General features: G+C 57.7%; 1 protein-coding gene across 2 annotated transcripts; it reads right to left on the reverse strand.

Annotated features, from left to right (window-relative positions):
* Nucleotides 1–51: 51 nt before the first annotated feature.
* On the reverse strand, nucleotides 52–26322 carry RAB26 (RAB26, member RAS oncogene family). 2 transcript variants are annotated; one of them, XM_085592034.1, is made up of 9 exons: nucleotides 26072–26322; nucleotides 23636–23728; nucleotides 6114–6155; nucleotides 5427–5493; nucleotides 5087–5139; nucleotides 3161–3226; nucleotides 2958–3014; nucleotides 2643–2719; nucleotides 52–2191 (listed from the first exon to the last, which is right to left on the reverse strand). In XM_085592034.1, the coding sequence occupies exons 1-9, from the start codon at nucleotides 26288–26290 to the stop codon at nucleotides 2089–2091; spliced, it is 777 nt and encodes a 258-aa protein (XP_085448160.1). In that variant the 5' UTR covers nucleotides 26291–26322; the 3' UTR covers nucleotides 52–2088. The 2 variants fall into 2 exon arrangements, with proteins under 2 accessions (XP_085448160.1, XP_021404466.1); XM_021548791.4 differs by having other exon boundaries at nucleotides 23618–23728.
* Nucleotides 26323–26494: the final 172 nt, after the last annotated feature.

Below are 26494 nucleotides of genomic sequence, written 5' to 3' on the forward strand. Positions count from 1 at the left end.
GCTGAAATACTTTGAACGACTGACAAATGAAAATGCTGCTGTAGCCATGCAGAGTATTAAAAAATTTTATTAACAGGAATGAACTGAAAGCTGTAAACAAGAGCCAGCGGAAATGGAATGTTGCAGGTGAGGCCGAGTCCTCGCACGTGGCTGGGTGCACCGAGCAATTAACTCGAATAATTAATAATTAACTTTGCTGAGCAGTTCCGCGTGGTGGCAGCAAAGGCCCACGGAAAATCCCAAATGGCCGGAAAATCCCAAATGGCCGTGAGGAGGAGCTTCAGGGCCAGTCCAGTGCGGGCGCTGGGAAACCAGTCCCACACTGGGAGCTGGTGACTGGGAGGGAGCAGCTGAGCCTGCTCCGGGTTCAGGGCTGAACCACAGGCAGGCTGGAATGCTCTGAAGGGAATCATTTACATCTTCCCCAATTACAGGAGTTTTTATTGGGTTTACACCCGCACTGAGAGAGAAGTGAGCAGTTGCCGGCTTTGTAACCAGACAATGCCAGTCTGAGGGAGAGGGAAGGTAGCAACCTGATATTAGGAATCCTAATCCATTAGTAATCTCAATTTTGCCTTTTGGGAGGCTCCTTGTCCCTTCAGAATTGGGCTGCTGCTGCTCCAAGGGCAGGATGAGGAAACAGTTGTGGAGCTGCCTGGCTGTTCCCTGCCTCTGCCAGGCTGGTCCTGCCTCACAAAACCAAATTTGCCCTGAGAGCCCCCCCATCACTGAGCTCACCTGGCTGCTTCTGCAGGACTGGCAGCAGAGTTAGCCAGGAATGCAAACGTTCCTGCAAGAAAGGGTTTTCCACAGGTATTTTTAAAATTTAAATCAGACAACTTCAAGATTTATCTCTCCCTTAAAATACCATTTAGGGAAAAGCTGGTTTAAGATCATTTTTCATCCTGTGAAGCTGTAGCTCCTTGAGGAGTGAAGCTCAGAGCATGTGGGAGCTGCAGAGGCTCCTCGTGCCCATCGGGAAGGTGGTGCTGGAGCCAAAATCCCAGGAAAAACGAGAGGCAGGAGGATCTTGAGTCAGCAGCTGTGGGGGTGTGCTGGCTGGAGGGCAGAGATGGGTTATTCTGCTTCATTTGGAGGAGCCACCGAGGCTTGGCACGGCGGGCACCTGCTGATGTGCGCGTGGAGTTTTCAAAGGGAAAAATCGCCAAAGGCCAAACACTTCATCCAGATTCAAATCCGTACTGAGAAGTGCAGCTTGACAAAAAAAACAGCCAAAAGCCTGACACAGACCAAAGGGGTGAGGAGGCCCTTGAAGAGAGCTGGCAAGAGTCTGCAGCCTGTAAAATCACTGCCTGCAGCTTCCCCCCAGCTCTCTGCGGTGCAAAGAGAGAGCTGCCCGAGAGAACTTTGAAGATATCAAAGCGTTGTTGCAGTCTGAAAACACCATCACACTTACAGGAAGGTATTTAGAATAAGCTGCAATACATTAGGTTTCTTCTCAAAGTACTAGAAAGGCGGAAGGAGAAGAAGCAGAGCCTTTCCCAAAGGGATGAACATTCAGAAATCTCTGTACACAGCCAGGTGTGCAGGAGCTCACCTGGACAGCCAAGCTCTGCCTTTGCAGGGAACAGGAGAATCCCTCACTGTGGAAGCTTGTCCCACCTCACAGGGATGGACAGACAGGAGAAAACAACTACAAGAATGGCTGCCTTCAAACACATCCTGTATGCCCCAGGCCAGGGCTCTCAGCTGAATTCCAGGGACACAGGGCAAGAAAAGGGAATTCAGGACGTTCTCCTACCCAGAAAAAAATCAGGACTTCTTTCCTCCTAGGTGGGGAGAAGGTGTTGGTTCCCCTGCATCACGCCCTGGCTCTCACGAAGGTTACAGCAGCCTCACAGAGCAGGCACAGGAGGAGACCCCAGCCCCTTCCCAAGCACCACCTCCCACCTGTGAGCAGGGCAGGAATGCTGGCCAGGGGAGCCGGAGCCGACGGGGCTGCAGAATCCCAGAGAGCTTTTCCTGCTGCTCCTGTGCCCTGGTCTCAGCTGGCCTTGGGGGCAGACACAGACACAACAGACAGACATGCACACACTGCCCACGGGCCTGAGTCTCTGCAAATGCACGTTAGGACCTGCAGCAGCCCGAGCCTCGCACTTCCTTCTTCACGTAGTCGTGGAGCTTGAATTTGGGCTCGTTGGGCAGCTTCATGGACCTGTGCTTCAGCTCCCTGGAAAGGGGAAAGATGTTACTCTCATGCTGCTGCTTCTGGCAGGGAGAGGATTTTGTCTGGAAGGAGCCAGAGAGGGAGTTTGGACAAGGGCATGGAGTGAGAGGACACAGGGAATAGCCATCTATCCCTGCTGGCAGGGCAGGGATAGATGGGATCTCCGGAAGAAATCCTTCCCTGTGAGGGTGGTGAAGCCCTGGCACAGGTTGCCCAGAGAAGCTGTGGCTGCCCCTGGATCCCTGGAAGTGTCCAGACTTGACAGGGCTTTGGGATGGTGGAAACCTGCCATGGCAAGGCATTGGAACTGAATGGGCTTTAAGGTCCCTTCCAACCCAAGCCATCCCAGGATTCTATGATTCCGAGCTGCCTTGCCCAGCTCAGTTGATCTCAGCGTGGCTTGGACACTGCTAAAGCTCCTTTGGATGACAAGGCCCCTGCTCGGGTCACTTACTTGGCGATGGCTGTGAACGCTAATTCCACGTTGAGGCCGCTCTTGGCGCTGGTCTCCATGAAGGGCACTCCATACTCCTGTGGGATGAGACACAGCCCTGTCAGGAGTGGCACCAAGGGTGTTCCCAGGGGCTCTTGGGAGTAATTTTTGAGGACAGAATCAAGAGATACTAGTAGAAACTTAAAGGAAGAACAGATAAGGAGAAAGGGGAGAGCATGACAAGGGAAAAACACCGAGTGCTCCCAGGTGTATTTTGGGTCAGACTGGTCTCCAGGTGACCTGGTTCTCAGGGACATGCTCAGGTACCTCACCTACCTTGGCAAGCTTCTCTCCATCTTCCCTTTTCACCACTCTGTCTTGGGCTGAATCCACCTGCAACAGGAATGGCAAAGAGCAATTTGTGGTGATTTGGAAGGCCACCAGCAGGTACCTCCCTGTGCCCTCATGCCCTGCCAGGCTCCCCTGCCTGTGCCTCCAGCGTGGGAGGAAGAGGAGGCCGTGGCAAAGCCCAGGCTCACCTTGTTTCCCAGTAACATGAGGACCACATCCTGCTGTGCATATTCATGGATCTCTGTCAGCCAAGCCTGGAGGGACACAGCCAAAGAGAGGGGTTGGCAATGGCTCCAGGAGAAGGAGGGGAATGGGAATGATGGGGAGCTGCCCCACTCCTGGCATGGACACCCTCAGTAGGCAATGCTGCATCCCAAACAATCCCAGAGATGATCCCTGACAACAGGGGGTACCCTGGGGTTCCCCTGAGCCCTGGGGGACCCACTTTGGCTGCTACCAGATCCCCATTTCCCAGGTAACAGCAGCTTTCTGACCTCCCCTGCCCATTCCATCTGGTGCTGTAGGGCTTTGACCCCAGTTTCCCCTCAGCTGGGATGTTCAGACTGAACCTCCTCTCAGAGGACAAGGCCGAGGGCTGGCTCTGGGATGTGCCCTGTGCCCGTGTCCTGCCCGTGCTGCCCCTGAGCCGTGGGGTGGCTTCCCTGCCCTTTAATCCAGCCTAATCCAATCAAACCTGCTCTAATTCCCTGTAATCCCTGACCCCGTGGTGTGAGCAGCCTCCTGCTGTCTCCAGTGCTGTTGCAGGGCTCATGGCAATTCCTGGTGGTCCTGGTGGTCCCTGCTCCAAACCCAGCAGGAACCCAGCACGTGAGGCTGCAACCTCAGGACAGCACTGCACCCAGGCTGGGCTCAGGGTGCTCCGTTCCATCGTGGGTTGGAGTCTCTCCTAACTCCCTTTGGCTGCTCTCTGCCCCCACCCCTCTCTCCAAAGCCTGGCAATTCCCCTGGGTGCTCGTTCCTTCCCACTGGGCTGTGTGTCCTGCAGGGACATCTCTCCTGTGTCCTCAGGATTGCTGATGCTGCAGGCAGGGCCGTGTTCCCCAGCAATGTGAAACCTCCACAGGATTTTCTTTCACAGGGCCACCAGCCCCGAGCAGACCCAGAGCCTGGGGGACACGGTGGGAAGCATTCCCAGCGCCGGTGACACGGAGCAGGGTGGCAGGACCTGCCCTGTCCCTGCCCTGTCCCTGCAGGCACAGAGGGGTGGCACGTGTGGTGCTGCCGAGGGAAGGATGCTCCGGAGCAGGGAGAGCTGCAGTCCCACAGGGGATCAAGAGCTGTGGGACCCCAGGAGCCCGTGGGACACATCCCAGCCCCAGGGTGTTGATGCCACCACAGCCCTGGGTGTGTGTGCAGGCACGGCTGCTCCCCGTGGATGCTCACGGCGTTCTCATGCCCGGGACACGAGCAATTACATCCAGTTCAGTCAGGGATAATTGCTCCCCGGCTCAGGACGTGCTCTGGCAGCGCTGGCACAGGTGGCCTCCAGCAGCCACACGGGGCCGGTGGGGCAGAGAGGGGACACTGAGTGCCCAGGTGTCCCTGACCCCCCTGCTGCCATGTGGCAGCATCTGCTCTCCCCCTCTGCCAGGCTGGAGAGCCCCAGCAGCACTGGCCAGCTGCCCTGAAGGACCCAGGGAAGGGGCAAACTTGGGCAGCACCAGGAAGCCCCCAAGGCTGCAGGAAGGGCAGGTGGGCTGGGACCCCCTCCCTGCCAGGTTTGGACTAAGCTGGGGTGGCAGTGAGGAGCCCAACCCCGACCCACTGTGACCTGGAGGAGCAGAGGGGGATGAGGGATCAGCTCGCTGGAGAAAGCTCCCGTGCTCAGCTACTACAGCAAGTTCTCTGCCAGTGCTGTAATTACACAGTGTTAATTGGCCGGAGCAGTGAATCCATCACCCTTTATGTGCTGTGAAAGGGAAAACCTTCTCTCCTGTCCCTTGCCTGTCCTTGCAGGTGCTCAGCAGTAAGCACAACCCTTCTGCCAGCGACCCCAGCTCCCACAGCAGCACACACCTCCAGAAGGAACCCACGCCCACACCCAGCCAGCCACGCGTGAGGGGCGGCTGGAGGGGCCGGGGCTGCTGCTGTACCTGGATGTTGTCGAAGGACGTTTTGTTGGTGACATCGTAGAGCAGGAGCAGGGCTGTGGAGAGAGGGACAGCCCGTTAGTGCTTCTGCCAGACCGAGCCCATGGCTCAGAGCACACAGCCCCCGTGGCAGGTCACAGCTGGGGACGTGAGGTGAGACACAGAACACGCTGAAACCCAGCACAGAGCACCTCACGCTGCTGTGTTTGCAGAGCCTCCTGCACCCACTGCTTCCCGTGGAAAGCCTCTCCAGTGACTCCTGGCTCCCCTGGCCTGCAGTGGCAGCTCAGGGCCCCCGAGAGCTGGCAGGAGGGGCTCGGGGAGCCCAAGTGGCCGTGCTTACCGTGGGCATCCCGGTAGTAGGCGTGGGTGACGCTGCGGAAGCGCTCCTGCCCAGCCGTGTCCCAGATCTGCAAGGTACACGGGAGCAGAGGGATCAGCCCTGAGCAGAACCCACCCAAAGCAGCCCAAACAGAATGGTGCAACCCCAGGAAGCTTCTCCAGCTTTTGCTCCCAGGGACATCAATAGGAAAAATGACCAGAGCAATGTCTGGAAGCAGCCTATTCCCGCTCCTCGGTGTGGGGACACGACGTGGCCAAGGGCTCCCAACAAGGCCATTAATTGGAAAATCCATGGAGCAGATGGATGCATGGGGACCTGCTAATGTGATTTATCAGCCCTTAATGCAGCGGGAGGTTTGCAGAGTGCACACTGCTGCCTGGGGGATCTGTGCTACCGAGCTCAGGCAAAGGGCTCGGAGAAACTGTCAGCTCTGAGGGGGCTGGAGCAGCTCTGGCTGCAGGGGCACACGGGCTGGGATGGCCAGAAGAGCCCCCAGCCCTCTGCAGGCTGGGGGACAGAGCAGCCAGAAGGGTCTGCAAGGCTGTCCCAGAGCAGGAGACACCACCACAAAGGATAGAGGATTGGTCCCATTTTGGGGATGCTCCTCTCTTTGTCCTCTGAGGCGCTTTGGCCATCTCTGAACAGCCAGGGCAGCAAGGGAGATCTTCCAGGGACATGGAGACATACCTGCAGCTTCACCTTCACCCCATCCACCGTCAGCACCTTGTTCTGAAAGAGAATGGAAGGGCTGGTGAGGGCTGAGCACAGCTGCAGGACGCCAAGGGAGACACAGCCAGCCCCCATCCCAGTCCATGTTTCCCCCAAACCTCGGGCTGATCCCCTCTCCTGCTTCTTTAACTCCCATCCATTGGTCCCAGCACCTGCAGAGCCATTTTCACCTCAGCCCAGCCAGAGGATCTCTCCCTGTTTCTGCAAAAGTTGCATTTCTTTGGGTACCTAAACCCTGGCAATGCCACACCAGCTCAGCCTGAAGACCTCTGGCCTAATTAATGAGCATCAGAATCCCACCTTAATAGCCTTCAAAAGACAGTCAACCACTCCACATGCAGCCACCAATTAAAAATAATTCCTGCTCCTGCTTCTTGGACCTGTTTTACTCCTGGTTTCTCTCTTAGTATGTTTTCCCCCCTGTTTTGCTTAGTTTTAGGAAAGGTGGAACCGAGGAGGAGAGGGGGAAGTGTCCCTCCACAATGGGTTTTCCCCACAGCCAGTAGGAAATTTTGTGTGGAATGATGCCCTGGCAGAGCTGGGAGCTGTGTGGGAGCCCCTCAGTGCCCTCAGGGTGGCTGTGCCAGACAGGGAGGGCAGGAGATGGATCCTGACCGTGTCCCAGAACAACCACCATCCCAGCAATCTGCACCAGCCTGTCCAAACATTACAGGAATGCAAGCCTACAGAGCAGGGGTCCCAGGGGAAGGAGCAGAGAAGAGATTAATTTGCTCACCAGATCCATAGAAATTAGCACAGTAATTAGTGGGACGTGCTGGAAACACGGCCAGGGAACAGCACACCGGTGGGACGAGGCAGCTGGTGGCTGCTCTGGTGATAATTTAAATCCCATTTCCTCCGGTTGCTCTGGAGCTGCTGTGGGATGCTCCCACCTCCCGTGCCACGTGGCCATGGGTGGCCAAGGCTGCCGTGACCCCAGCTGGGCTCTGCTGGCTCAGCCCTGGCTCGTCCACCCCGGCACTGGCCACGCCACCAGCCACTCCAGTGCCACCAAACCCCCAGGGATCCATGGAGATCTATCCCTGCACATCCCACACCCCTCCAGGCGCCGGCCAGGCTCTTCTCTGATGGTTTTAAGGAGGGCAGAGGGATCATCTCACCTCCTGCACATCTCCACAAGGACCTGGTGAGGAGCAGAGGGCAGGAGAGAGCTGGATCCTGGATCCTCTGTCTGCTCAGGGACACGGCCGAGGTTTATAAATACCTTCAAAGGCTGAGACGGGGGAGAGAAGTGATTCACAGCCCGGGAGCTGCAAAAATAGGCAGCCAGGGACTGGGGTGGGGGAGCAGGGAAGTACTCAGCCTGCTGGGGGTTTAGGGCTCCCCACAGGTGGAGCTGAGCCTTTCCCAGGATGTGACACCGGGGCTCCTGAAGGCTTGAAGTGCCTAAAACCCAGAGTTCCCACTGCCACAAAGTGCTCCCAGGACCTTGGTGCCTCTGCCCGGGGCTCCCGGGTGAGCAGGGCCAGAGCCATGGCCAGGGCAGACCAGAGCAAAGGCACTGAGCTGTGCCTCCAGCTCGTCCCAGGGGCTGGGGAACAGCCCTGTCCTACCCTGAGCCACGGGTGAGGTTTGTGCTCTGCAGGAATCCACTCTGCCAGCTCACCTGCCTCTCCAAAACCCTGGCTCGTCCCACAGGCTCTGCAAGCACGGTGCCATTCCTACCACCATTCCCAGGTGCTGGCAGCCAGCTGCCAATGCCACCTGCCAGGGGCTGTGCCAGGGACCGCAGAGGAAGGCAAAGGTGCCGTGTTCACCAGCGGCCCCGGCTCCTGGCACGAGGGGCTGAGGACACTTGGTGTGATGGATGGTGACAAGGGACAAGGACACAGTGATCACCAGCAGCAAACAGGTGCCCTGCCCCATGGGCACACGAGCACCTCCAGCTCAGAGCAGTGTGTGCCTGTGCCCAGGGACGTGGCCATGTCCCCAGTGTGGCCGTGCTCCAAGGCTGGCAGGACACCACGGGTGGCAAGGACAGAGAACGTGGCCCTAGCCCTGAGCATGGACCATCCAGGCCAAAGCCTCCTTGAAGCATCTGGTGAGCAGCCAAAAAAGCTGAAGCTCCAAAGGTGCCCCACATGCACTGACCTCCACTTCAGGAGTTAATTAACACGGAGCCAGCAGCAGCAGGAGTCACGCTAATTATGGCTGACCTATATTTTAGGGAGGTAAATGCTTAGACCTAATTAAAGTCTGCACAGGGATCCAGGTGCTGCTGGACCAGCCTGGGGGAAAAAATTGATTTTTTGAGGATGGGTGTGGAAGAGAGCAGGGTTCCAGGGTGAGAAGCTGCAGAAGTGCTCCTGCAGGCAGGAGACACAGCCAGAGTGAGGCAGAGCATCACCCGTGCTGGCATCCCTGCCTGCATCCCAGAGAAGTCTGCCCAGAGCAGCTGTGGCTGCCCCATCCCTGGAAGTGTCCAAGATGTTCAGATGAACCAGATGCCCAGGTCTCCCCCACACCACACCTAAGTGACTTTCCAGTTCCCAATTTTTTCTCTTTTTTTTGTTAAGGAGATGCCTCAATTTCCTCCTGTCAGCCTTTCCAAGGCACAGCTGGGGGCTGAGATCCTAATAAGCATCCAAAGACAAAAGACGTCGTGTGTCAAGGCACTGAGATGTGAAATGTGCTGCCAGCCCTGCTGGTGAGGGAGGGGCTGTGCTGCTCAGGGCTCCTTGCTCATCTCACCATTTCTTAGAACAGAGGCAACGCTCCCAGCAGCGTCCTGCCACATTTTGGGCAGCAAAACCATCCCCGCACCTCAGCTCTGCTGTCACCCTTCCCTATTTCAGTTTTTGTGTCCTTTTTCCTGGGGCACTGCAAATGTTATTGAAATCTCATCTAGCAGGGCTGCAGTGGAATGCCTGCAGTGCCTGGGCTGGACAAACACGATGCTGTGAAGCGAAATAATCTCCAGGACATCACATCAACAAAGTTGGAACCTTGCAGATGCAGGAAAAATGAAATTACCAAGTGCAGATGGTGCTCAATTAAGAGCAGCGCTATCACACACCGAGGCTGCAGCCCTGGCACGATCCCACAGCCACGGGAGCAGCAGGGAGGGAGGGAGGGAGGGAGGGGAAGGCGACGGGGCCAAAACGTGCACAGACACAGATGCTCCCACACTGCACAGACCCAGCACTGCTGCCCTGCCCTGCCCCACAGCAGCTGCAGGATGGGCAAATGCCACACGGGCTCGCAGGGTCCCCACAGTGCCAGTCCCACCAGGAGCCCCTGGCACGTCCCCGGGTGCCTCAGCCCACGGCAGCGGCGCTGCAGCACAGCCCAGGAGCAGCATCGCCGCCAGCCCGGCCTCTCCCAGCTCTTACAGGCATGAACTCGCTCATTAAAGCCTTCAAATTGGATACATGGATCAATTTGCTTCGCAATTAACGGGACAAAGGGGGAGCTGCTCACTGGCACCCTCCAGGCCCCAACAGGGCACCCCCAGCTGGCTCCCTGAGCCTGTGACTGGCGCTGCCCAGGAGTGCCCACTGAGCACCCCCTGCTCCGGGGGCTCCACTTCTACCGTGGAAAAGAAGCCCCTCAAATGTCATTATTGGCCTTGGAGGCATCTCCTGCAGCTGAGGGGGGGCAAGTTCCTGTCAAAATGAGGATAAATGGCATTGCTGACTCTAGATCAAAGCAGCACAGGGTTAATTAGTGCCAGTAACGAGCTGCGGGACTGACAGCGCAGCCACCCAGAAATGTCATTAGGTTGTGGTGTCACCAGGCCAGGCCACCCGGGAGCGAGGGACAGATTGGGTTATCCTTTATTTCGGGAACCAGGAGACACCTGAAGGGGAGGACTGGCTGAAGGGATGCTGGAGCACCACAGCCCCACGCCAAGGCCAGACCAGAGCCAAATTCCCACCTGGCAAAGGCCAGGGAGCCCCTGTGAGCACAAACACTCCTGTGCCAGGAGGAGATGGGATGAGTTGTGATGTAGCAGACACACAAATAACCACCACCTCCAACGGCGGCTGCAAAAATAGATCAGGGATCGATATGGAAATCTGCCCAAAACAGCAGGACACCGCATTAATTTGCTTGTTAAAACCTGGAGGTTCTCCCAGGCATGCACAGCCAGGGAGCTGCTCCTGGTGGCTCAGCACCTGCTCAGGGACATCCTGGCCCGTTGCTGAGGCCAGATCCAGGAGCAGCCCCACTCTGCTCCCTCAGAGCTCCAAAAATGGGGGAACTCAAAATGTCCCTCAGACATTTTTGGAGGTTCCAGGCCCAAGTCAGAAGCATTTGAGACCCTGGCACAGCTGCAAACAGCTGTGATTTTGGGTTTGAACCATGGGATGATTTACCAACCTTGCAGGGAGAACAAGGAGTCACAAAAGTTTAGATATTAGAGTAGAAGTAGTCACAAAGTAAAGGGAAGAATTTTTTAGTGCTGTACAGGGGGGTTTTGGTTTTGTACATGGGGGTCAGAGGTTTTAAGATGGATTTGGGATTTGGGCCTGCCCTGTCCTCCCTCTTTCTCCTTCCTCACCTCCATGTTCTTGGTGATGTTGGCACTCACAGATTGGTTTAGAGTAGAAAAGCACCATTTAATATAGGTAATGGGCATTGGGGGAAACTGTAAACATGTAACACAAAATGTACACATAAAAGACAGCAGCAGCCCTTGGCGGGGGGAGAAGAAGAAAAAGAAGAAGAAGAAGAAGAAGAAGAAGAAGAAGAAGAAGAAGAAGAAGAAGAAGGAGTCAGAGAGGATGTCAGGGTGTGTGTGTGCCTCTGCCTGAGCTGTGAGCAAACCACAGCAGCTCAAGGAGAAAATCTTTTAAATAACTCACAGTAAACTGCCTTGAGACCAGACAACAGAGACTGCTGAGCCTTTCCTTGGAAGCTCGGGTTGGAGGAGAGATTTTTCCACCACACAGAGCCACCCTGTGACCCAGGGTGGTCTTTGGCACAAAAACCTGCTCCCTCTAAATCCAAGCAGTGTCTGATCCTGCACCCCCAGCATCAGCACCTCCATGGAGAACTCAGCCAGCCCTCCACTCCAGCCTGGGAAAGCCCTTCCAGGAGCGCAGTCCCTGCAGGAGAGGGGAGGACACAGCCTGTGCTGTGCTGGAACCTGCAGAAAGCCTCTGGGAGCGAGGAGAGCAGGGCAGGGACGTGGCTGGAGGCAGGGCTGGACATGGTTCTGCTCCAGCCACGCTGTGTGGAGCTGGAGGATGATCCCAGGGGATGGGATGCAGTGATCCTCTTCCTCCTCCTCAGCTGTGCCAGCACCAGAGACACTCAGCAGCAGCCTGGGGGAGACCCTGGTGGCCAAAACGATTCCCTCTGCCTCTCCCATCCATCTCCCCTTCAGAGAGAAATCCCAGCCATCCATCTCCCGGGGCAGGTGATGAATTCCTCAGCAGCTCTGTGCATTTGCACTGTGCAGCTAAAAATAGAAGCTTCTGCCTTGGGATGTTTTCCTCCCCAGGCCTTGCACACTCCTGCCTGCAGCCGCTGCCAAGATCCTTTCAGAGAACACTCTGGCTGCTCAGCTCCCGGGCAGAACCCAGGAAATGCAGATGAACCCATGGCCCCTCACTGCACACAGCGTTTCCAACCCGCTCTGCTGCCAGAGGCACCCCAAAACCCTCGGAGGGGTCACCCCATCCTGTCCCCTCTGCCACGTCCAGCCTGGAGGAGCCACGAGCCTGGCCCTACATCAATGCCCCCAGCCCCGGTGTCCAGCTGGGCACAGCCCCTTCCCCACACAGCCAGCAAGGGATGTCAGCAGCACCAGCCTTTGTCCAGAGCCCGTTCACTACATTAAATCCCAATTAACTTCTCCCAGGCTGCCATCCCTGCCCAGATAAGAGTCCAGGCCCTTGTTCCAGCAGACACGCTGAAGATTTCCTGACTTATCGTCTTCTAGTCACATCAGTCTGCAAATAAAAGGGTTTTCTGGCAAGAAGAGAATCCTGTCTTAGGGACAGATTAGAGGTAAGAGGATCTGCTTAGGATCATACATTTTAAATTCAGCCCTGCTCTGCTCCTCGGCATCGCCCGCAGCATTCGCAGTCCCGGGTGGGGCTCGTGCTCCTCCAGCCTGGCTGCTCCCCGAGAGCAGCAAAGTCCTGGGATGATCCACGGGAAGGTTCCTTCAGGAAGGCACAGGCAGAGGAGATTTGGTGCTCCCGAGCCCTGCGGGGCTGCTCAGGCTCACCCCAGCAGGAGAGAGACAGGGCTGTGTGAGCTTTGAGAGCGGGAGTGAGCCCGATCCCCAATCCCACAGGCAGCCAGAGAAACCCACCCCCAAAATTCCTCAGGCTGGGATCTGCTACAGCCATCCTGGAGAGCAGAGCCACCCGAAAGCACCAGCCAGCAGCAGGGCTGCAGCTCATCCCTGCAGCTCCAACGCATGGGATGGGATCCTCCCCACCCCGGGATGCTCTGCACAGCTCCCCCACCACCCTGGCCTGCATTACTCACCCCTTCCATCTCTTTTCCCTCTGCTTTATGAAAAAGGGATGTTTTTAAAAATATCTCCGCTTACTTCTAAACCAGGAAGCCTTGGAAACAAAGGGGACAGAGATGGCTCACGCAGATCCGTGCCAATACTGGGAATAAGCAACGTGGTGCTCGACATATTTATCTTCATTTTCCTCATCAAGGCCATGCCACGCTGCAAAGCTGAGCTGGGATCTCCATGGAGCATTTATTGCTCTATCATTTCTCATCTGGAGCAAACACGGCCCCTTCAGTGCCACGGAGATGAAAAATGGCTCATCAGGTCCTACTGGACAGGGAATCGTTTATCTGGGGAGAAATAAGGCCTAGCAGACCCTTAAAGGTCTTTTCCAACCTAAACGATTCTGGGATTTGCCTCAGTGATTGCAGCCAGCCCTGGGCTGAAAACTTGCCTGAAGTTTCTGAGAAGACTTTACAATCCAATTAAAGAGAAATCAGGGCTGAACATCCAGCAGCAAATATTCTGTCAGCACCCAGCAGTAACACGGCAGCGTCTGCAGACAGACTGCAAACAGCATTATTAAAGAGCACTTCTCATCCCCAGAGAAAATGAAATCCCCAAAGACCTGACAAAGGAATCTGCAGCTTTTTATCCCAAACACTCCCATCCTTCACGCACAGCCAAGGCAGACAGCTCCCAAAATCTGCTGTGCAGCAAACCTGAGCCCAGATTCTTCGAAGGATTCAAGGAGAGGAGAGTGACTCAACAGCTCTGAGGAGATTTTTGAGATTTTCTCATGGCTGCACCCAGCAGCAGGTCCCGGCCCCCTCTGCAGAGCAGCACCCTCCTCACCCTGTGGCTGCTCCCCAAAGTCCAGAGGAGTTTCTGAGGTTTCACCCCCTCCTCACTAACCACAGTGGTGTCACTCTGCCACGTGTGGCAATGCCACCAAGGTCCTGCCTGGCCGGGTGCCCCTTGTGCAAGAACAGCCCCGAAATTTTGGGCAGAGCTGGGGACACAGGGGCAGAGCCCTGCCCATCCCTGCTGTGCCAGTGCTGGGGTGGCCACTCGGGTGCCCCACGGGTGGCACGGGGCAGAAGCCACAGCACAGGAGCAGGCACTGTGCACTCCAAGCTTTGATCTTTGCAAAGCTTTTCCTTCTCCCTGGCAGCAGTCCCAGCTCTCCCATTTTCTGCTCCACTGGAGCAGGCTCTTGCCCAGTTTGGGCACCACCAGGGGGATGCAGAGGTGCTGAGGAATTGCAGCACGCTCAGCACATCGCCACCACTTCCACCCCAAAACCACCCCAGTCAGACAGACCAGTTTGGCCACTCCAGCTCCACCATTTGCTCTCCCCATGTGGGGCTCTGGAGGAAAGCTGCAAGCCAGGACTGGGCTGGGAAATCACCCCAGGGAGGCAAAACACCCCAAATCCTTCACTGTGGGTGCTGGAGTGCAGACCAGGCTCCTGGGAAACTGTTCCAAGACACTGCAAACCCTTTTACAAACAAAACTGAACCAAAACCCACAGACAGTGACATTGATTTGTTTTGTTGAATGTTTGGGAAGCCCAGCCTCAGCCAAGAGCTGCAGCTGGAGCAGCCAGGTCCTCAGGAGAGGATTTCCAGCTCTGCACTGGGCTGTGGGGCTGATCCCCCGAGAATTTGTGCCCCCACTGCTCCCCCCCAGCACAGCCGGCTGTCAGGAACATCCTGACCTCACCTGTGTGTTATTCAGGAGGGAAAAACACATCACATCTGCCAGGCATTAGCGCTTGCTTGGGAACAAAGTTATTTTGGGCTTTGCTGAGCACTTCTCCCATTAATTCATGCACATTGATAAGTGCAGCTGATGAACGGCTTGGAGGGAGTTTGGGCTGAGCCCCAGCCTCGCCAGAGGCCACCTGGACGTGTCACCCTGATGCAAAGGGGTCTGGGGAGCAGCTCCACAAGCTGGACTGCCTCTCCCAGCCCAGCTCCTGACTGACTGAACCTCTGGGCAGGGAGGGCACCCCTGCCACGCTGCTGCCACGGGCACAGGGCACGGGGGGCTGCCATCCCCACCAGCCTGAAACAGCCCCTCACCAGGGCTGGGGCTGTGGGGGCTGCCCAGCACTGCTGCCAGATCAGCTCTGAAAACTGGCACCAGGAGCAGCAACAGTGCCCCAGCTCTTCCTCTGAGGAAAACGGGGTGAGGCAGAGCCCAGGGCTCGCAGCTTGCCTGTTTCCCCACCCAGAGCTGAGTGCTCTTGACACCAGGGAGCAAAGAAGAACGGATGAAAGCCTGGCCATCGGGCTCCCCGAGCTGCAGGAAGGGCTCCCCTGTTCCCAAAAAGGGCTCTGGCCTCACCCTGTGCTGCCCAGGGCCCTGTGGATGGGTGCTCATCCAGGGACCGTTCCCCTCCAAGGGAGATCCCTGGAGGGGATGACTTTGACCCCCCAGCAGCGAGGCTGGGCTGAATTATTCATCCACACATGCAGCTGTGCTTTTCTTAATCATCAGCTCCAAGGAAGCGGCGAGGCACGGAGGCACCGGTGGGACCGGCTGCTGCTGAAAGGCAGGAGAAGCAAATCCAGCAATTTCCACCAAATTCAGCATCCAACACAGGGCAAAACCCTCACGGGTGGGGTCAACACTCCCCAGACAGGCTGGAGCTGCCCAGGGGCCTTCAGCAGCCTCCTGCACTTGGTTTTTTGGGGAAAATGATGATTACTGGGGATTGTTCCGAGGCTGGGATGCAGGACCCACAGGCAGCTGTCCCGGGGGGATGTGCCAGGCACTGGGGCCAGTCCAGGCTCCTGCTGGTGGGGCAGGAGCCCAGCTCCTCCTCAGCCTGGCACACACAGGCTGGGGCTGGCGGGCACGGAGCAGCAGCGTCAATGCCACCGAGCCTTTGCTGGGATTGTTGCCGTGGAGATGCTGCGCAGGCAAAGCTGGAGAAGCCAAAGCCTCCATTTCCCCAGGGTGTCACTGAGCCCGGGAACATCGAGGCTTGGCAGCAGGAGAACGTCCCGAGACACGGGAGGATGGCACAAAGGCTGGCCAGGTGGGGGCTGTGGCTTCGTGGCATCTGCCCCAAGCAGCTGGGCACAGCTCCCAGCACTCCCCTCCTTTCCATACATTAAATAGAAAAACCCCACATAAAATGGAACGAAACCCATCCGGGTGTTCACACCAGCACCAGGCACACCTCAGAGACATGCTCATGGTTTTATGGCCCCTAGAAATGACCCTTTCTGCCCACTGACCTCCTGAGGGAAGAACTGACTGAGCCCCACCACACCAACACCTTCTTCAGGCTCAGAGCATCACTGAGACCCCCAAAGCACCCATTAAACTCCTCCTCACCCTGGGACAAGCACGGCCCAGGGCCATGGACATCACCCTCTAAACTGGAGCACCACAAGCTCCCAGCTCATGTTAGTTATGATCAGGGAGAAGCACTTTTTCCCAGCGGAGGCATGAAGATGAATTATTTGCTGTTGCTTCGGAGAGATTCACCAATGCCTCAGGGCAATGACTCGGTGCTGAGCCACGATTAAAAATGCTGTATGTCCCTGGCAGACAAACAAAGCTGTGTGAGCTCCAGGGCTCCTCTGGGACCCCGAGCCAGGGCAGCTCCAGCACCGTGGGATGGGGCCAGGAGCTGCACGGGCAGTGCCCAGCAACAACAGAATATTTTGCTTCCAAAGGCTCTGCAGGCAAAGCCCCCAATCCCTCACTCCCCCATTGCCATAGGAACTGTGTGTGTGGCCCATCACCCTCCAAGGACAGGCACACACCACACCGTGCCTCCCTGCACTGCAAACACAGCTCTGACCTGCCTGGATGGGGGTGGTTTTTCCCAGTTTTTTCCCATTTTTTTCCCCAGTTTTTTTCCCATTTTTCCCCAAGGAGAATGACCTGCTCGCTGTTCCAGGCTTTGGCACATTTGATTGCTGCCCTGCCTTTGGCCACGGTGATGCTCAGTGCCACCACCACAGGGTCCAGCAGAGCCCCAGGGATGGGACTGACTCCGTGGCTCAGGTCTCAGGGAAATGGCTCTCTGGGGAAAGGGGAACAGGGAAAGGTGATTTTCAGGGAAGAACAACACACAGCAAGCAGCCCCACAGCACGCAGCTCAGCCAGAGTCAGCTCCTGCCACTGCAGCACTGCCAAAACTGGGACTGGCACCTCACCCTTCCCTACAGAGATCATCAACATCCACCCCAGGAATAACCCAAAGCCTGCTGGGAGCAATAATTAATTAACAAAATGAGGCAGTGGCTCGGCAGAGAGGCAGCAAGGGCTCAGGGGACCCCAGGAGCTGAGCAGGGCAGAGCCACAGGGCAGGGACACCCCAAATGCCCATCCCAGGGGCAGTCAGAGCCAGAGGGTCAGAGACACCCCAAAACCCACCTGTCCCACCTTTCCTGGGCACCTTCCCTCTGCTTTCAAAGAACAACCCAGTTCTGCACAGCTGAGTTCAATATTTTATCACAAATAAAAGATGAAAGGGAAATTAAGCCAAATGTATTCCATTAAATATTGAAACCATTTAGACTTACTCTGGCCCCATTTAAATGTTTTACCGACTATAAAACGCTCCCTCCCAGGTCCTGGCACTGGGAGTGGATCCAGCCCAGCTTGGATCCATGGCAGTGGATGCTCCAGTGCCCAAATTGGCCTCTCCAGAGCCAATTTCCCAGCTGGCAGCAGCCAGGCAGGAGCCAGCACAGCACAGCCGTGTGCCCACAGCCTTCCCCAGCCCGAGCTCCTGCTCAGCTGCCCCTTCACAGGGATCCTGCCAGGCTGGAGCAGGGCAGGGGCAGGGATCTGACCCACCCCCCAGACACACTGTGCATTTCCCAGGGAGTTTCCCGTGGTTCCCATCCTCTGCAGGGGTTTTGGGCTCCCACACAGCTCTAACCAGGAGGATGCAGAGGCAGGTTGTGCTGAGCACCTTCACAGCCTCCCTCCTTCCACCAGCACCTGCCAGTTGGTGTTTTCCTTGCCTGTGTCCTGGCACTGCAGCTCCTGAGCAGCCCAGGCCTTCTGCTGTCCCCCTGAGCTAATTAAACCCAATTTTTCCAACCATCCCAGGCCAGGACTGACCCACGGGGACACCAGCTATCAACAGGCACCAAGCACCAGCAGGACTGCAGGAGCCTGGAGACACTGGTGCTCTTCTAGAAGCATCTTGCAAACCCCCCCATCCTCAGTGCTGTCATGTCAGCTGGAATGGATAAAAAATTCCACATCCAAACTATTCTGGGTGGCATTTCAGACACCAAGGAGGTGGAGAAGGCACCTTCCCACCATCCTGCAAAGAGGATTAAGCTGGTTGAGAGTTTCCTTAACCAGGCTCTGGGGCTGGCTGCCACTCCAGCTGCTCAGGCACTTCTTTGCTTTGAAGATGTTCATCTTCCTTCTGTGCCTTCCCCAAGGCAGGAACGGAGCCCCTGGGATCACCGCCTGCACACGGGGTTTGCACCTTCCTGCTGTGCTGCAGAGCTGGGGGGGGTTTATGGGTTCATTTTCCAGAAGCAAGAGGCAAAGGAGGATGGATAAAAGCTCGAGGAGCTCGAGGAGCTCAAGGAGCGGGCACAGCCGCCACGGGCACCGCTCGCAGCATCTCTTGGCAACTGAGCCCCTGCATGCAAATGACAGGCACCGACTGCAAAGCTCTTGGTGTCCCTCTGCGAGGCAGCAGCAGCCACGGCAGGCAAAGCAGGGCTTGGCTTCCCACAGAAAATGGGAATTTACTGCCCCGAGAGCCCGTCCTGGCAGCGGGCAACGGGCACCAGCAGCCGCTGTGGAGGAGCAGCACCCTCAGAGCCACACACGGGGGACAATCCCTGCTGACCAGTGATGCCCTCCCCGGGCAAGACTGCCAGGATCTGCCTCCCCGTGCTGGATTTGGGCACAGCTGGCCCCTAGAGCACTGGTGACAGCATGGTGTGCATACCCTGGAGCCAGGCAGAGCGAGGGGAGCATCACAGGAACCATCAGACACCCCTGGAATGGTTTGGGTTGGAAGGGATCTCAAAGACCATCCAGGTCCAACCCCCTGCCCAGAGCAGGGACACCTTCCACTGGACCAGGTTGATCCAAACCCCATCCAACTTGTCCTTGAACACTCGCAGGGATGGAAATCTCCTCTGGGCAAATTGAGCTCAGCTCTCCATACAGTGAGAAATGCAAAAATATGAAATCAGCTACTGGCTGCTATTAAAATTCATCCAGCAATGGGAGCTGCAGAACAAACTGATTTTTCAGACAACAAGCTGCTGGAAACACACAGAAACATGGAATGTTTGGGGTTGGAAGGGACCTTAAAGGTTATCCAATTCCAAGCATTTGCCACGGGCATACTCAAGGTGAGAGCCCAGGCATCCCCTGCCCACTTCTGCCCCACCTTCCCCATCCTGGTTGCACCTCTGTTGCCACTGGCAAGGCCCCATGAAGGGTCCAAGCAACTTGGCAGCACCAAGATGTTTCTCCCAGGAAAAGGCCACTTCCCTGCAGAGGTCTGGCCCTGGAGACCAACCTAAACCCATCCCCCTGCAGCAAACCCCCATCCTGACCAGCAGCAAAGGAGAGACTAAACACTGCCCAGTTCCTTCCCTCTAACATCCAGGGCTAAATTTGCACAGAAAGACGCTGAAATTTATTTATTTCCATTCCTTTCTTCTGGCCTAAGCAGCTCCCCTCCCACTTTTTCCAGATTGATCCATCAGAAAATGAGCCCTGCTAATGCTCCGTGCCAACCGCTGAGATAAAAGCCAGCCCTGGCTTTCAGGAGGCTCCAGTCCTTCAAAGGGAGGCACCAGGCAAAGGTTGTGAGGGCTGGGATGTGGGTGGGATGTGGGTGGGATGTGGGTGGGATGCGGGCACCTGCAGGGGACAGGGGACCACCCCAAGGGCAGGGATGTGGGTGCCCACTGGGGACCAGCAGATGCTCAGGGCATCCACAGCCCTCTCCCACTCATGCACGCCCAGGACCAGTCTGGGTGAATCCAAACCATGGTCCCTGCTCCTCTGCACGCCTGCAGGGCTGGAGCAAAGGTTCCCATGCTCCTGCAAAGCTCAGCTCGCTGCAGGAGCCGGGGGCAGCCCGTGGAAGGGGCGCACACAAACGCAACAAAAAATAAGCAGAGATGCAATGCATCTCCCACATAGAAAAAACCACATTACACACTGCTGATTCCACACAGGCTGAGTGTAATCAGGAGTCCTGAGAGCTCAGGGCCACCGGGGACGGGTTTTATTTACAGCACATCCCAGATGAAGCAGGGCACAGCCAAGGCAGAGCACAGAGCCTCCCGAGGGGGCTGTGCCGGGGGGCAGCTGAGCCCCCCAACAGCGCTGCCAACCCGTGCACATCAAAGCTGAGCCTTCAAAGGAAACGTGCCCTGTGCCCAGAGCCTGCCCTGGCATTCGGGGCTGTGCCGAGCTCCGGGGCTGGCTGCCAGGACGATGCTGCTTTGCTGCCTGTCCTGGCAGCAGCAGAGGAGCGACACCGCTGCACACCTGGGACAGCACCCTGCTCTGAGCCCCACCAAAAACTTCCCAGTGCTTTCACCCCCTGATTAACACAGGAACCATCACCCTGCTAATGCAAAGAAGCTCATTAGCACCTCTTCCCAGGGAGAAAAGGCTCAGCCTTAATTTTTTTCTTTTATGTTCTTCTCCTTTTGGGTCCAATTAGTACAAAAATCTTCCCTTGGCCAGCCCTGCGAAGCTCGGGGCTGTGAGGGCTGGGCAGCCCCACAGAGCCCAGGTGGCCCTGGGGACAGGGGCACAGGGGGTTCACACAGCTTCTCACTTTGGTGAGACCCCCATCACTCAGCACACAAGTCCCCCTGGCTGCACAGCTTGAATTCCTGTCGAGGTTTCGGAAGCGTTGGCCAAAATCACAAGAAGAGGAAATCGGGGTTCACACCCCTGAGCAGCAAACCTGCTCTGTTCCAGGAGCCCCTTCTCCCTGGAACCCGAATGGATGGAGCCAGGAGAGCACACACAGCGTGCCCAGAGCTGCTGTGCCCTCGCCACTGGGGATCTGTGGGGAGAGACCCCCCAAGCACAGGCACCCAGGCAGGAGCTGGTGCCACGCTCGGCACAGCTCGTGGAGGGCAGTAATTAAGCCCCTCATTATCTAGCAATGCAACCTTGAAGGTGACACCTGTGACCCAGACGCTGAAGGCAGAGAGGGGTTTGTCCCCCAGCCTGGGGGGACAGCTCAGGAGCTCAGACAGGTTTCTGCTCAGAGGTTTCTGCTCAGCCAAAGCTCTGCCGGGAGCAGGACCCCTCACCCAGGTATCTCCTCCCTGGCACCTGCAATGGGGGCTCAGCCACACTGCACCCCCAGCCAAACCCTCGGCCTGGGGACGCCTGGCCCTGTCCCAGCTGAACTGGGAAGGCTGGAATCATCCCCAGGAGCTAAAGATGCTCCCCCAGCAAACCAAATTTTCCCAGGACGGAACGCTGAGGACTCGGCGCCTCCAAAGCTCAAAGCCAACAGGTGCCATTTTGATGCCTTTTTAAATATTACAATCATCTTTATTTCTCCAGCATCAGTGGTTTGTTTTCCAAACACATTCAGATCAACATCCTTCTTTGTTTAAGAGACGATAATAAACAAACACGTCGCGGGAGGTTCTCCCTCACATAAAACAGTAGGAGGGAACAAACCTCAGGGTCCATTAGGAATAGTAATGCCAGATTAATTTTAAATGGATTTCTATTCATTTACATTCGCTCTGGCCTGTGTAATGCATTAGCCACAGCTTTGGGTGCATCTGATGCTTTGATGTCCTTGAAAATGAGCGACGGGTTCTGGAGCCCACTGGGGCCAGCGGATGGACTGGGAGAGGAGGAAGCTGGGCTGGCCTGGGGCTGCCCCCAGCACGGCTCCATCCCATTCCAGGGCGCTCACAGGGACCAGATGGCATCGGGGGGAGTGGAGATGGTGCCCAGGACAGTGTGTGGAGCTGGGCAGCTCCGTGCCCGAGGTTTCCTGAGCCAGGGTGGGCGCAGGGACCCGGCAGGGCCCGGACAAGGCCACGCGTGCACGGGAGCACAGCTGCCACACGCCCGGCCTTGGGCACGGCCCGGCGCTCCCTGGTGCCAGCCAGGCTCAGGTCTGGCACCAACCCTGCCCAGCCCGCAGGATAAACCCCCCGTGCTCGCTCAGACCCTTCACAGCGGGCCAAGAGAGCACAGCAAACCCCAGGGACACCTTCCCACCGCTGCCACCCTGCCAAACTCCGGGGCTGCGGAGAGAAGGAGCTGTGATAACGACAGCTCCGTGATTAAAAAGACACTAATTAAAACCAGCAGAAGCCTCCAGCGTTGCCACCCCAGGGCATCATCTGTGTAGCAGTGCCCACGGCAAGAGGGGCGATTACCAAACAGGATTATCCTGGTGGGGACGCAGAGGCACATCAAAAAACTATTTCCATGTCCCCCCAAAAGTATGAATGCCTTACAAGGATGATAATAATGAGTTTTAGGGCATACACATGATCTCCCCCACTGTATAATCTGCCCATTTCAGAGACATGTAGCTCTAGCAGGTCTATTAGAGAAGTAAATTAACTCTAATTTGATTGCTTCTCAGTAACAGTCATTTCAGCACTCTAATCAATAAGTCACAGGGCTTTATGGCTGCCCTGTGTATCAATCACTGCGATCAGTAAGGAAACGCTTTAATTTGAAGAACACCTGAAACTGTGTAATTACCTTTGTATAAAATGACAGACCCCAATTTACCCATTTCACCTGCAGCAGCCCCCCGCCTGGCTGGGCACGGAACATCCCTTCCTTCCTCAGGGCTTCCTGAGCTGTCCTTCACCCCTTCCCCATCTCACTGCACCAGAGCTAGCACTCACACCCCAGCCAAGCAGCAGGTTACACGAGACACTCATCTCCCAGAAATCCTCCAGGAAAAGTCAGGATCTCAGATCCTGCTGGGAAGTCACAGCCCTGGTGTGTGGCATCACCAGGAGCTCTTCAGAGCACCCAGCAGAGCCCCCAAACGGAGCCAAATCCATCGCTCAGACAGCCGGTGGCCCGGGGGCAGGGCAGGGAGAGCAGCACTGCCCAGACCCCGGGGAGGAGACAAGCTCTGCTTTGGAGGGACCAGATGGATGGGGACTGGTGAGGGACAGGGAGCAGCTGATCCTGCAAGCCAGGCGTGCTGCTGGCTGCTGCTTTGGTGCCAGAACTGCCCCGTGCCCTGCACAGCTGCTGGAAAGGCTCTTTGGTGCCACCTCTGTAAAGTCACCATTCCTGTGGCTCTGCTGTCCCACCCCACGGGTGGGGATCCCCTTGGCCAGGGCCTGAGGGAACCACAGAGACCCCAGGCAGCCCCCCCAGCACGGAACGGACAGGGAAACATGGCCAAGAAAAGGTTACAAGTCTGTTCTCAGATGTTCCTGCCTGGCAAAGGATGCCCTGGGCACACTGGGGCATTGCAGGGCAGGGCGGATCCCCTTTCTTCCCCCCAGTCCCCCTGTGTGGAGCAGGTTCCCACTGTCCTCACTGGAGCTGCACAGCTCCGACCACTGCCCCCAGACTCTCCCAGCATCAGGAAGCTCCAGTTCCTACCAACCAAACAGAGCCCTGAGAGATCCCTCAGCACAAAACATCCCCACATCAGCACCCCGAAGTGGAGCTCAGGAGATTCTCCCAGGGTCTTCTGGTTTTTATCAGTTTCAGTTTTGCTGTTTCAAGAAAAAAAAAAAAAAAACTTAACAACTCTTAAAAACCACTGAAACTGCCTTAGGGAAATATTTTCATGGGCAGATGTCAGGCCTCAGTTGTTACAGGAATTATCCCCAGGATGCTGAGCAGAGGACAGGCTCCCCCATCCCTGTGCAAAGCCGGAACAAAGACGATGCTGCTGGCACACCCCGAGCGCCCCGGCTGGAGCTGGCACGGCCGGAGGGGTTCAAATCCTTGGAGCAACGTTTGGTTGCTCCTCTGTAAAAGCCTGGCAGAGCCCTGGCAGGGCCGAGGCCCGGGCACTCACCCTGAAGTCGATGCCCACCGTGGAGATGAAGCTGCCGGCGAGGAAGGCGCCGTCCTTGAAGCGCACCAGCAGGCAGGTCTTGCCGACCCCCGAGTCGCCCACCAGCATCACCTGCAGGGAGGGAGGAGGGAGGGAGGGAAGGAGGCAGGGGTGTCAGGGCCCAGGTTTTGGGAAGGCAGCCCCGCTGCAGCCATCCCCCTGCTCCATCACAGCAGTGGCACGTCCAGGAGCGATGGCCTCGGACCCAGGGGAGGCGCACAGTGGGATTATTCCCCACTCTGCACCATGTCACCAAGCTGGAGACACCTTCCCCTGACAGGCACTGAACAGTCCCTTCATGGGGGCACAAAGCATCTGAAAACCAAGCAGCTGCCCGTGCTGTCCCCACAAAACTCCCCACCACGTGTGGGGCTTTCCGGGGGGTGACACTGCCCATGGTGAGATCCCAGCCGTGAGTGCCACCTTCACCTTCAGTGGGACCCACACGTGCCCACAGCCACCCTGCAGTCCCCAGCTGCAAGAGAGCAGCTCCCGGTGCCACCTGCCTCAGTTTCCCCACGCAGCAGCCCCCCTGGGCACAGACAGGGCAGGCAGCTCCTCGCCACAAAGCTGGGGCTGCTTCCAAACGCAGCTCCCCAAAACCTCTGCCCACACCAACAGCCCCGCTGCCCCCCAGGGCACTGACCCTGCTCCCCTCGGCAGGATGACACAGAGAAACCCGGGACCAGGGAGCCGGGCTGTGCCAGCCCCTTCCACACCTGCAGTGCCAGGTTCCTTCCCTCCCAAGGCTCTGCCATCAGCCTTCCACGAGCCATTAACCCGTGACAGGATTGAAATGGCTTTGCAGCAGGGACTGCCCTGGGTCACACCGAACCCTCCCAGGAGCTGCCAGCAGTGGCAAATGCCACCACCCCTCTGCAGCCCAGCCCTGAGAGGCAGTAGCAGCCGCAGGTGCAGGTGCAGCTCGTTTTGGCATCGCCAAGGAGGGCAGGGTCTGCCCACAGTGCCCCACAGCCCCAGCAGAGCCTCACACTGGTGTCCCACAGGAGCACCAGGCACCGAGCCCTGGCACAGAGGGGTGAGGGAAGCCAGAGCCCATGGGAGTATTAGTGTGAAGCCAAGGGAAGGGGGAAAAAAAGTCATTTTACTACAAAATATTGATTTTTAAAGTATTTTCTAGATGTATTTTTAGAACAGGTGACCCTCAAGAGCAGCTGCTCCCCACTCAGCAGCACCAAACCCAGGCACGCAGTGCCAGCTCTGTGCCCAGGACCTGGCCACTGCATCAGGCAGAGATCGGGAGCCCCGGGAGAGGCGAAGGGAAGGAGAAAGTTTAATAAACCAGGCTTTTACTGGCTACAAAGCAATTTCTGTCTGCCACTGGGTCAAAATCAGCCAGACCATTGGCAGATGTTTTGTCTACCCGGTGCGTTTGGGCTTATCTGAGACACATTTGGCTCCCCCTCGTGCCATGGGGACGATCCCTAGGGACAGCCCCAGCCTGGGCAGGCAGAGGTGAGCTCCAGGAGCCAAGGACCAGCGCAAACACGGAGGTGGCTCCATTTTGGGGAAGCTGTTGAACCATTAATGCAGCTTTATCAGGACCAACCACCTACAGAAGCAACCAAGAACGTTTCTGGAACGTCCCTCTCCAACCCCACATCCCAAACCTTAACACCCCTAGCCCACATCCCAAACCTCAGCACCACGAGGGCTGCACCGACTGCCACAGGCACCGAGCTCTCAGCACCTCGCACCAAGGTGGCACTTGCCAGGGCAAACCCGCGCTGCCCAGGCTCGGTCCCCCGGATCGGCACAGACCAACAGGGGATTCACCGAGTCGTGCCCCCCGCCGAAATCACTAAATGAGCCCCAAAATCATCTAATGAGCTCCGAGCCGGGCTTGCACCAAGTCTCAGGGGGAAGTGGGGAGGAAGCAGAGACGTTTGCTCTGTGAGTTGCTCGCCGGGGTCTGAAGCAGCGAGAGAAGCCATGGGAGCCCGCAAGGCTGGGGACATCTCAGCAGCAGCCGGAGCACGCTCCGTGCCACTCGAGGGGTGCCATCACCCTGCTCGCAGCCCGGGCTTTCTGTAGATTAGCGAGGATCCGGGAGGTTACAGCGGCTCCCCGGAGCAGCCTTTGGCCATCACTTGCACAAGTCCCGCAGCCCCAGCCCCGCTGCCGGGGGCTCTGCGGGCGCAGCCCCCGCCGAGCGAGACCCCGACCGGGCGGCTGCGGAGGGGCTGGGAGAGAGGGAAGCAGGGATCCAGGCAAGGAGGGACGGAGGGATGCAGGGACGGAGGGATGGAGGGTCGGAGGGATGGAGGGTCGGAGGGATGCAGGGACGGAGGGATGCCCGCCCGGTCCTGGCCCCCGGGAACTTCGGCGACGTCCCCGGTATCGTCCTGAGCCCGCACTCCCGCAGCCCTCCCCGCTGCCCCTCCGGTCCCGCACCTTGAAGGCGAGGTCGTAGAACTCTCCGCTGCTGCTCAGCGAGGGCCGCCCGGCCGCCGCCGCGCCGCCGTTGCGGGGCACCTCGGGGGCGGCGGCGGCGGCGGCGGAGCTGCCCCGGGGGGCGGCGGCGGAGCGGCCGGTGGCCTGTGCGGCGGGAGGCAGCGCGGCGGAGGGCGCGGCGCCGCCGCCCTTGCTGCGAGCCGCCTTCTTGCGCGACATCCCGGGGCCGGCGCCGCCGCCGCGCCGGGGCTGGGGGGCGCGGAGCCGCCGCCGCCCGCGCCGGCCCCGCCCCGCGCCGCCCTCCGCCAATGGGGGCGCGCGGAGGGCGGGAGGGGGCGGGGCCTAGCCGGCGGCCACGCCCACCCGCGCCCCGCAGCGCCGGCACCGGGAGGAGCGGGCGGCACCGGGGGCACCGGGGGGAGC

Source organism: Lonchura striata, chromosome 14 (assembly GCF_050655825.1).
Source record: "Lonchura striata isolate lonStrDom1 chromosome 14, ASM5065582v1, whole genome shotgun sequence".
In the NCBI taxonomy this organism is placed as follows: Eukaryota; Metazoa; Chordata; class Aves; order Passeriformes; family Estrildidae; genus Lonchura; species Lonchura striata.

Excerpts from the sequence above, each read along its gene's own strand:
- RAB26 (XM_021548791.4), bottom strand. The coding sequence starts at position 26,290 with ATGTCGCGCAAGAAGGCGGCTCGCAGCAAGGGCGGCGGCGCCGCGCCC. Across the intron at positions 5,494-6,113 it reads GGGTGAAGGTGAAGCTGCAG|ATCTGGGACACGGCTGGGCA; the intron begins GTATGTCTCCAT and ends TGTACCTTGCAG. Across the intron at positions 3,015-3,160 it reads TCATGTTACTGGGAAACAAG|GTGGATTCAGCCCAAGACAG; the intron begins GTGAGCCTGGGC and ends TTCCTGTTGCAG.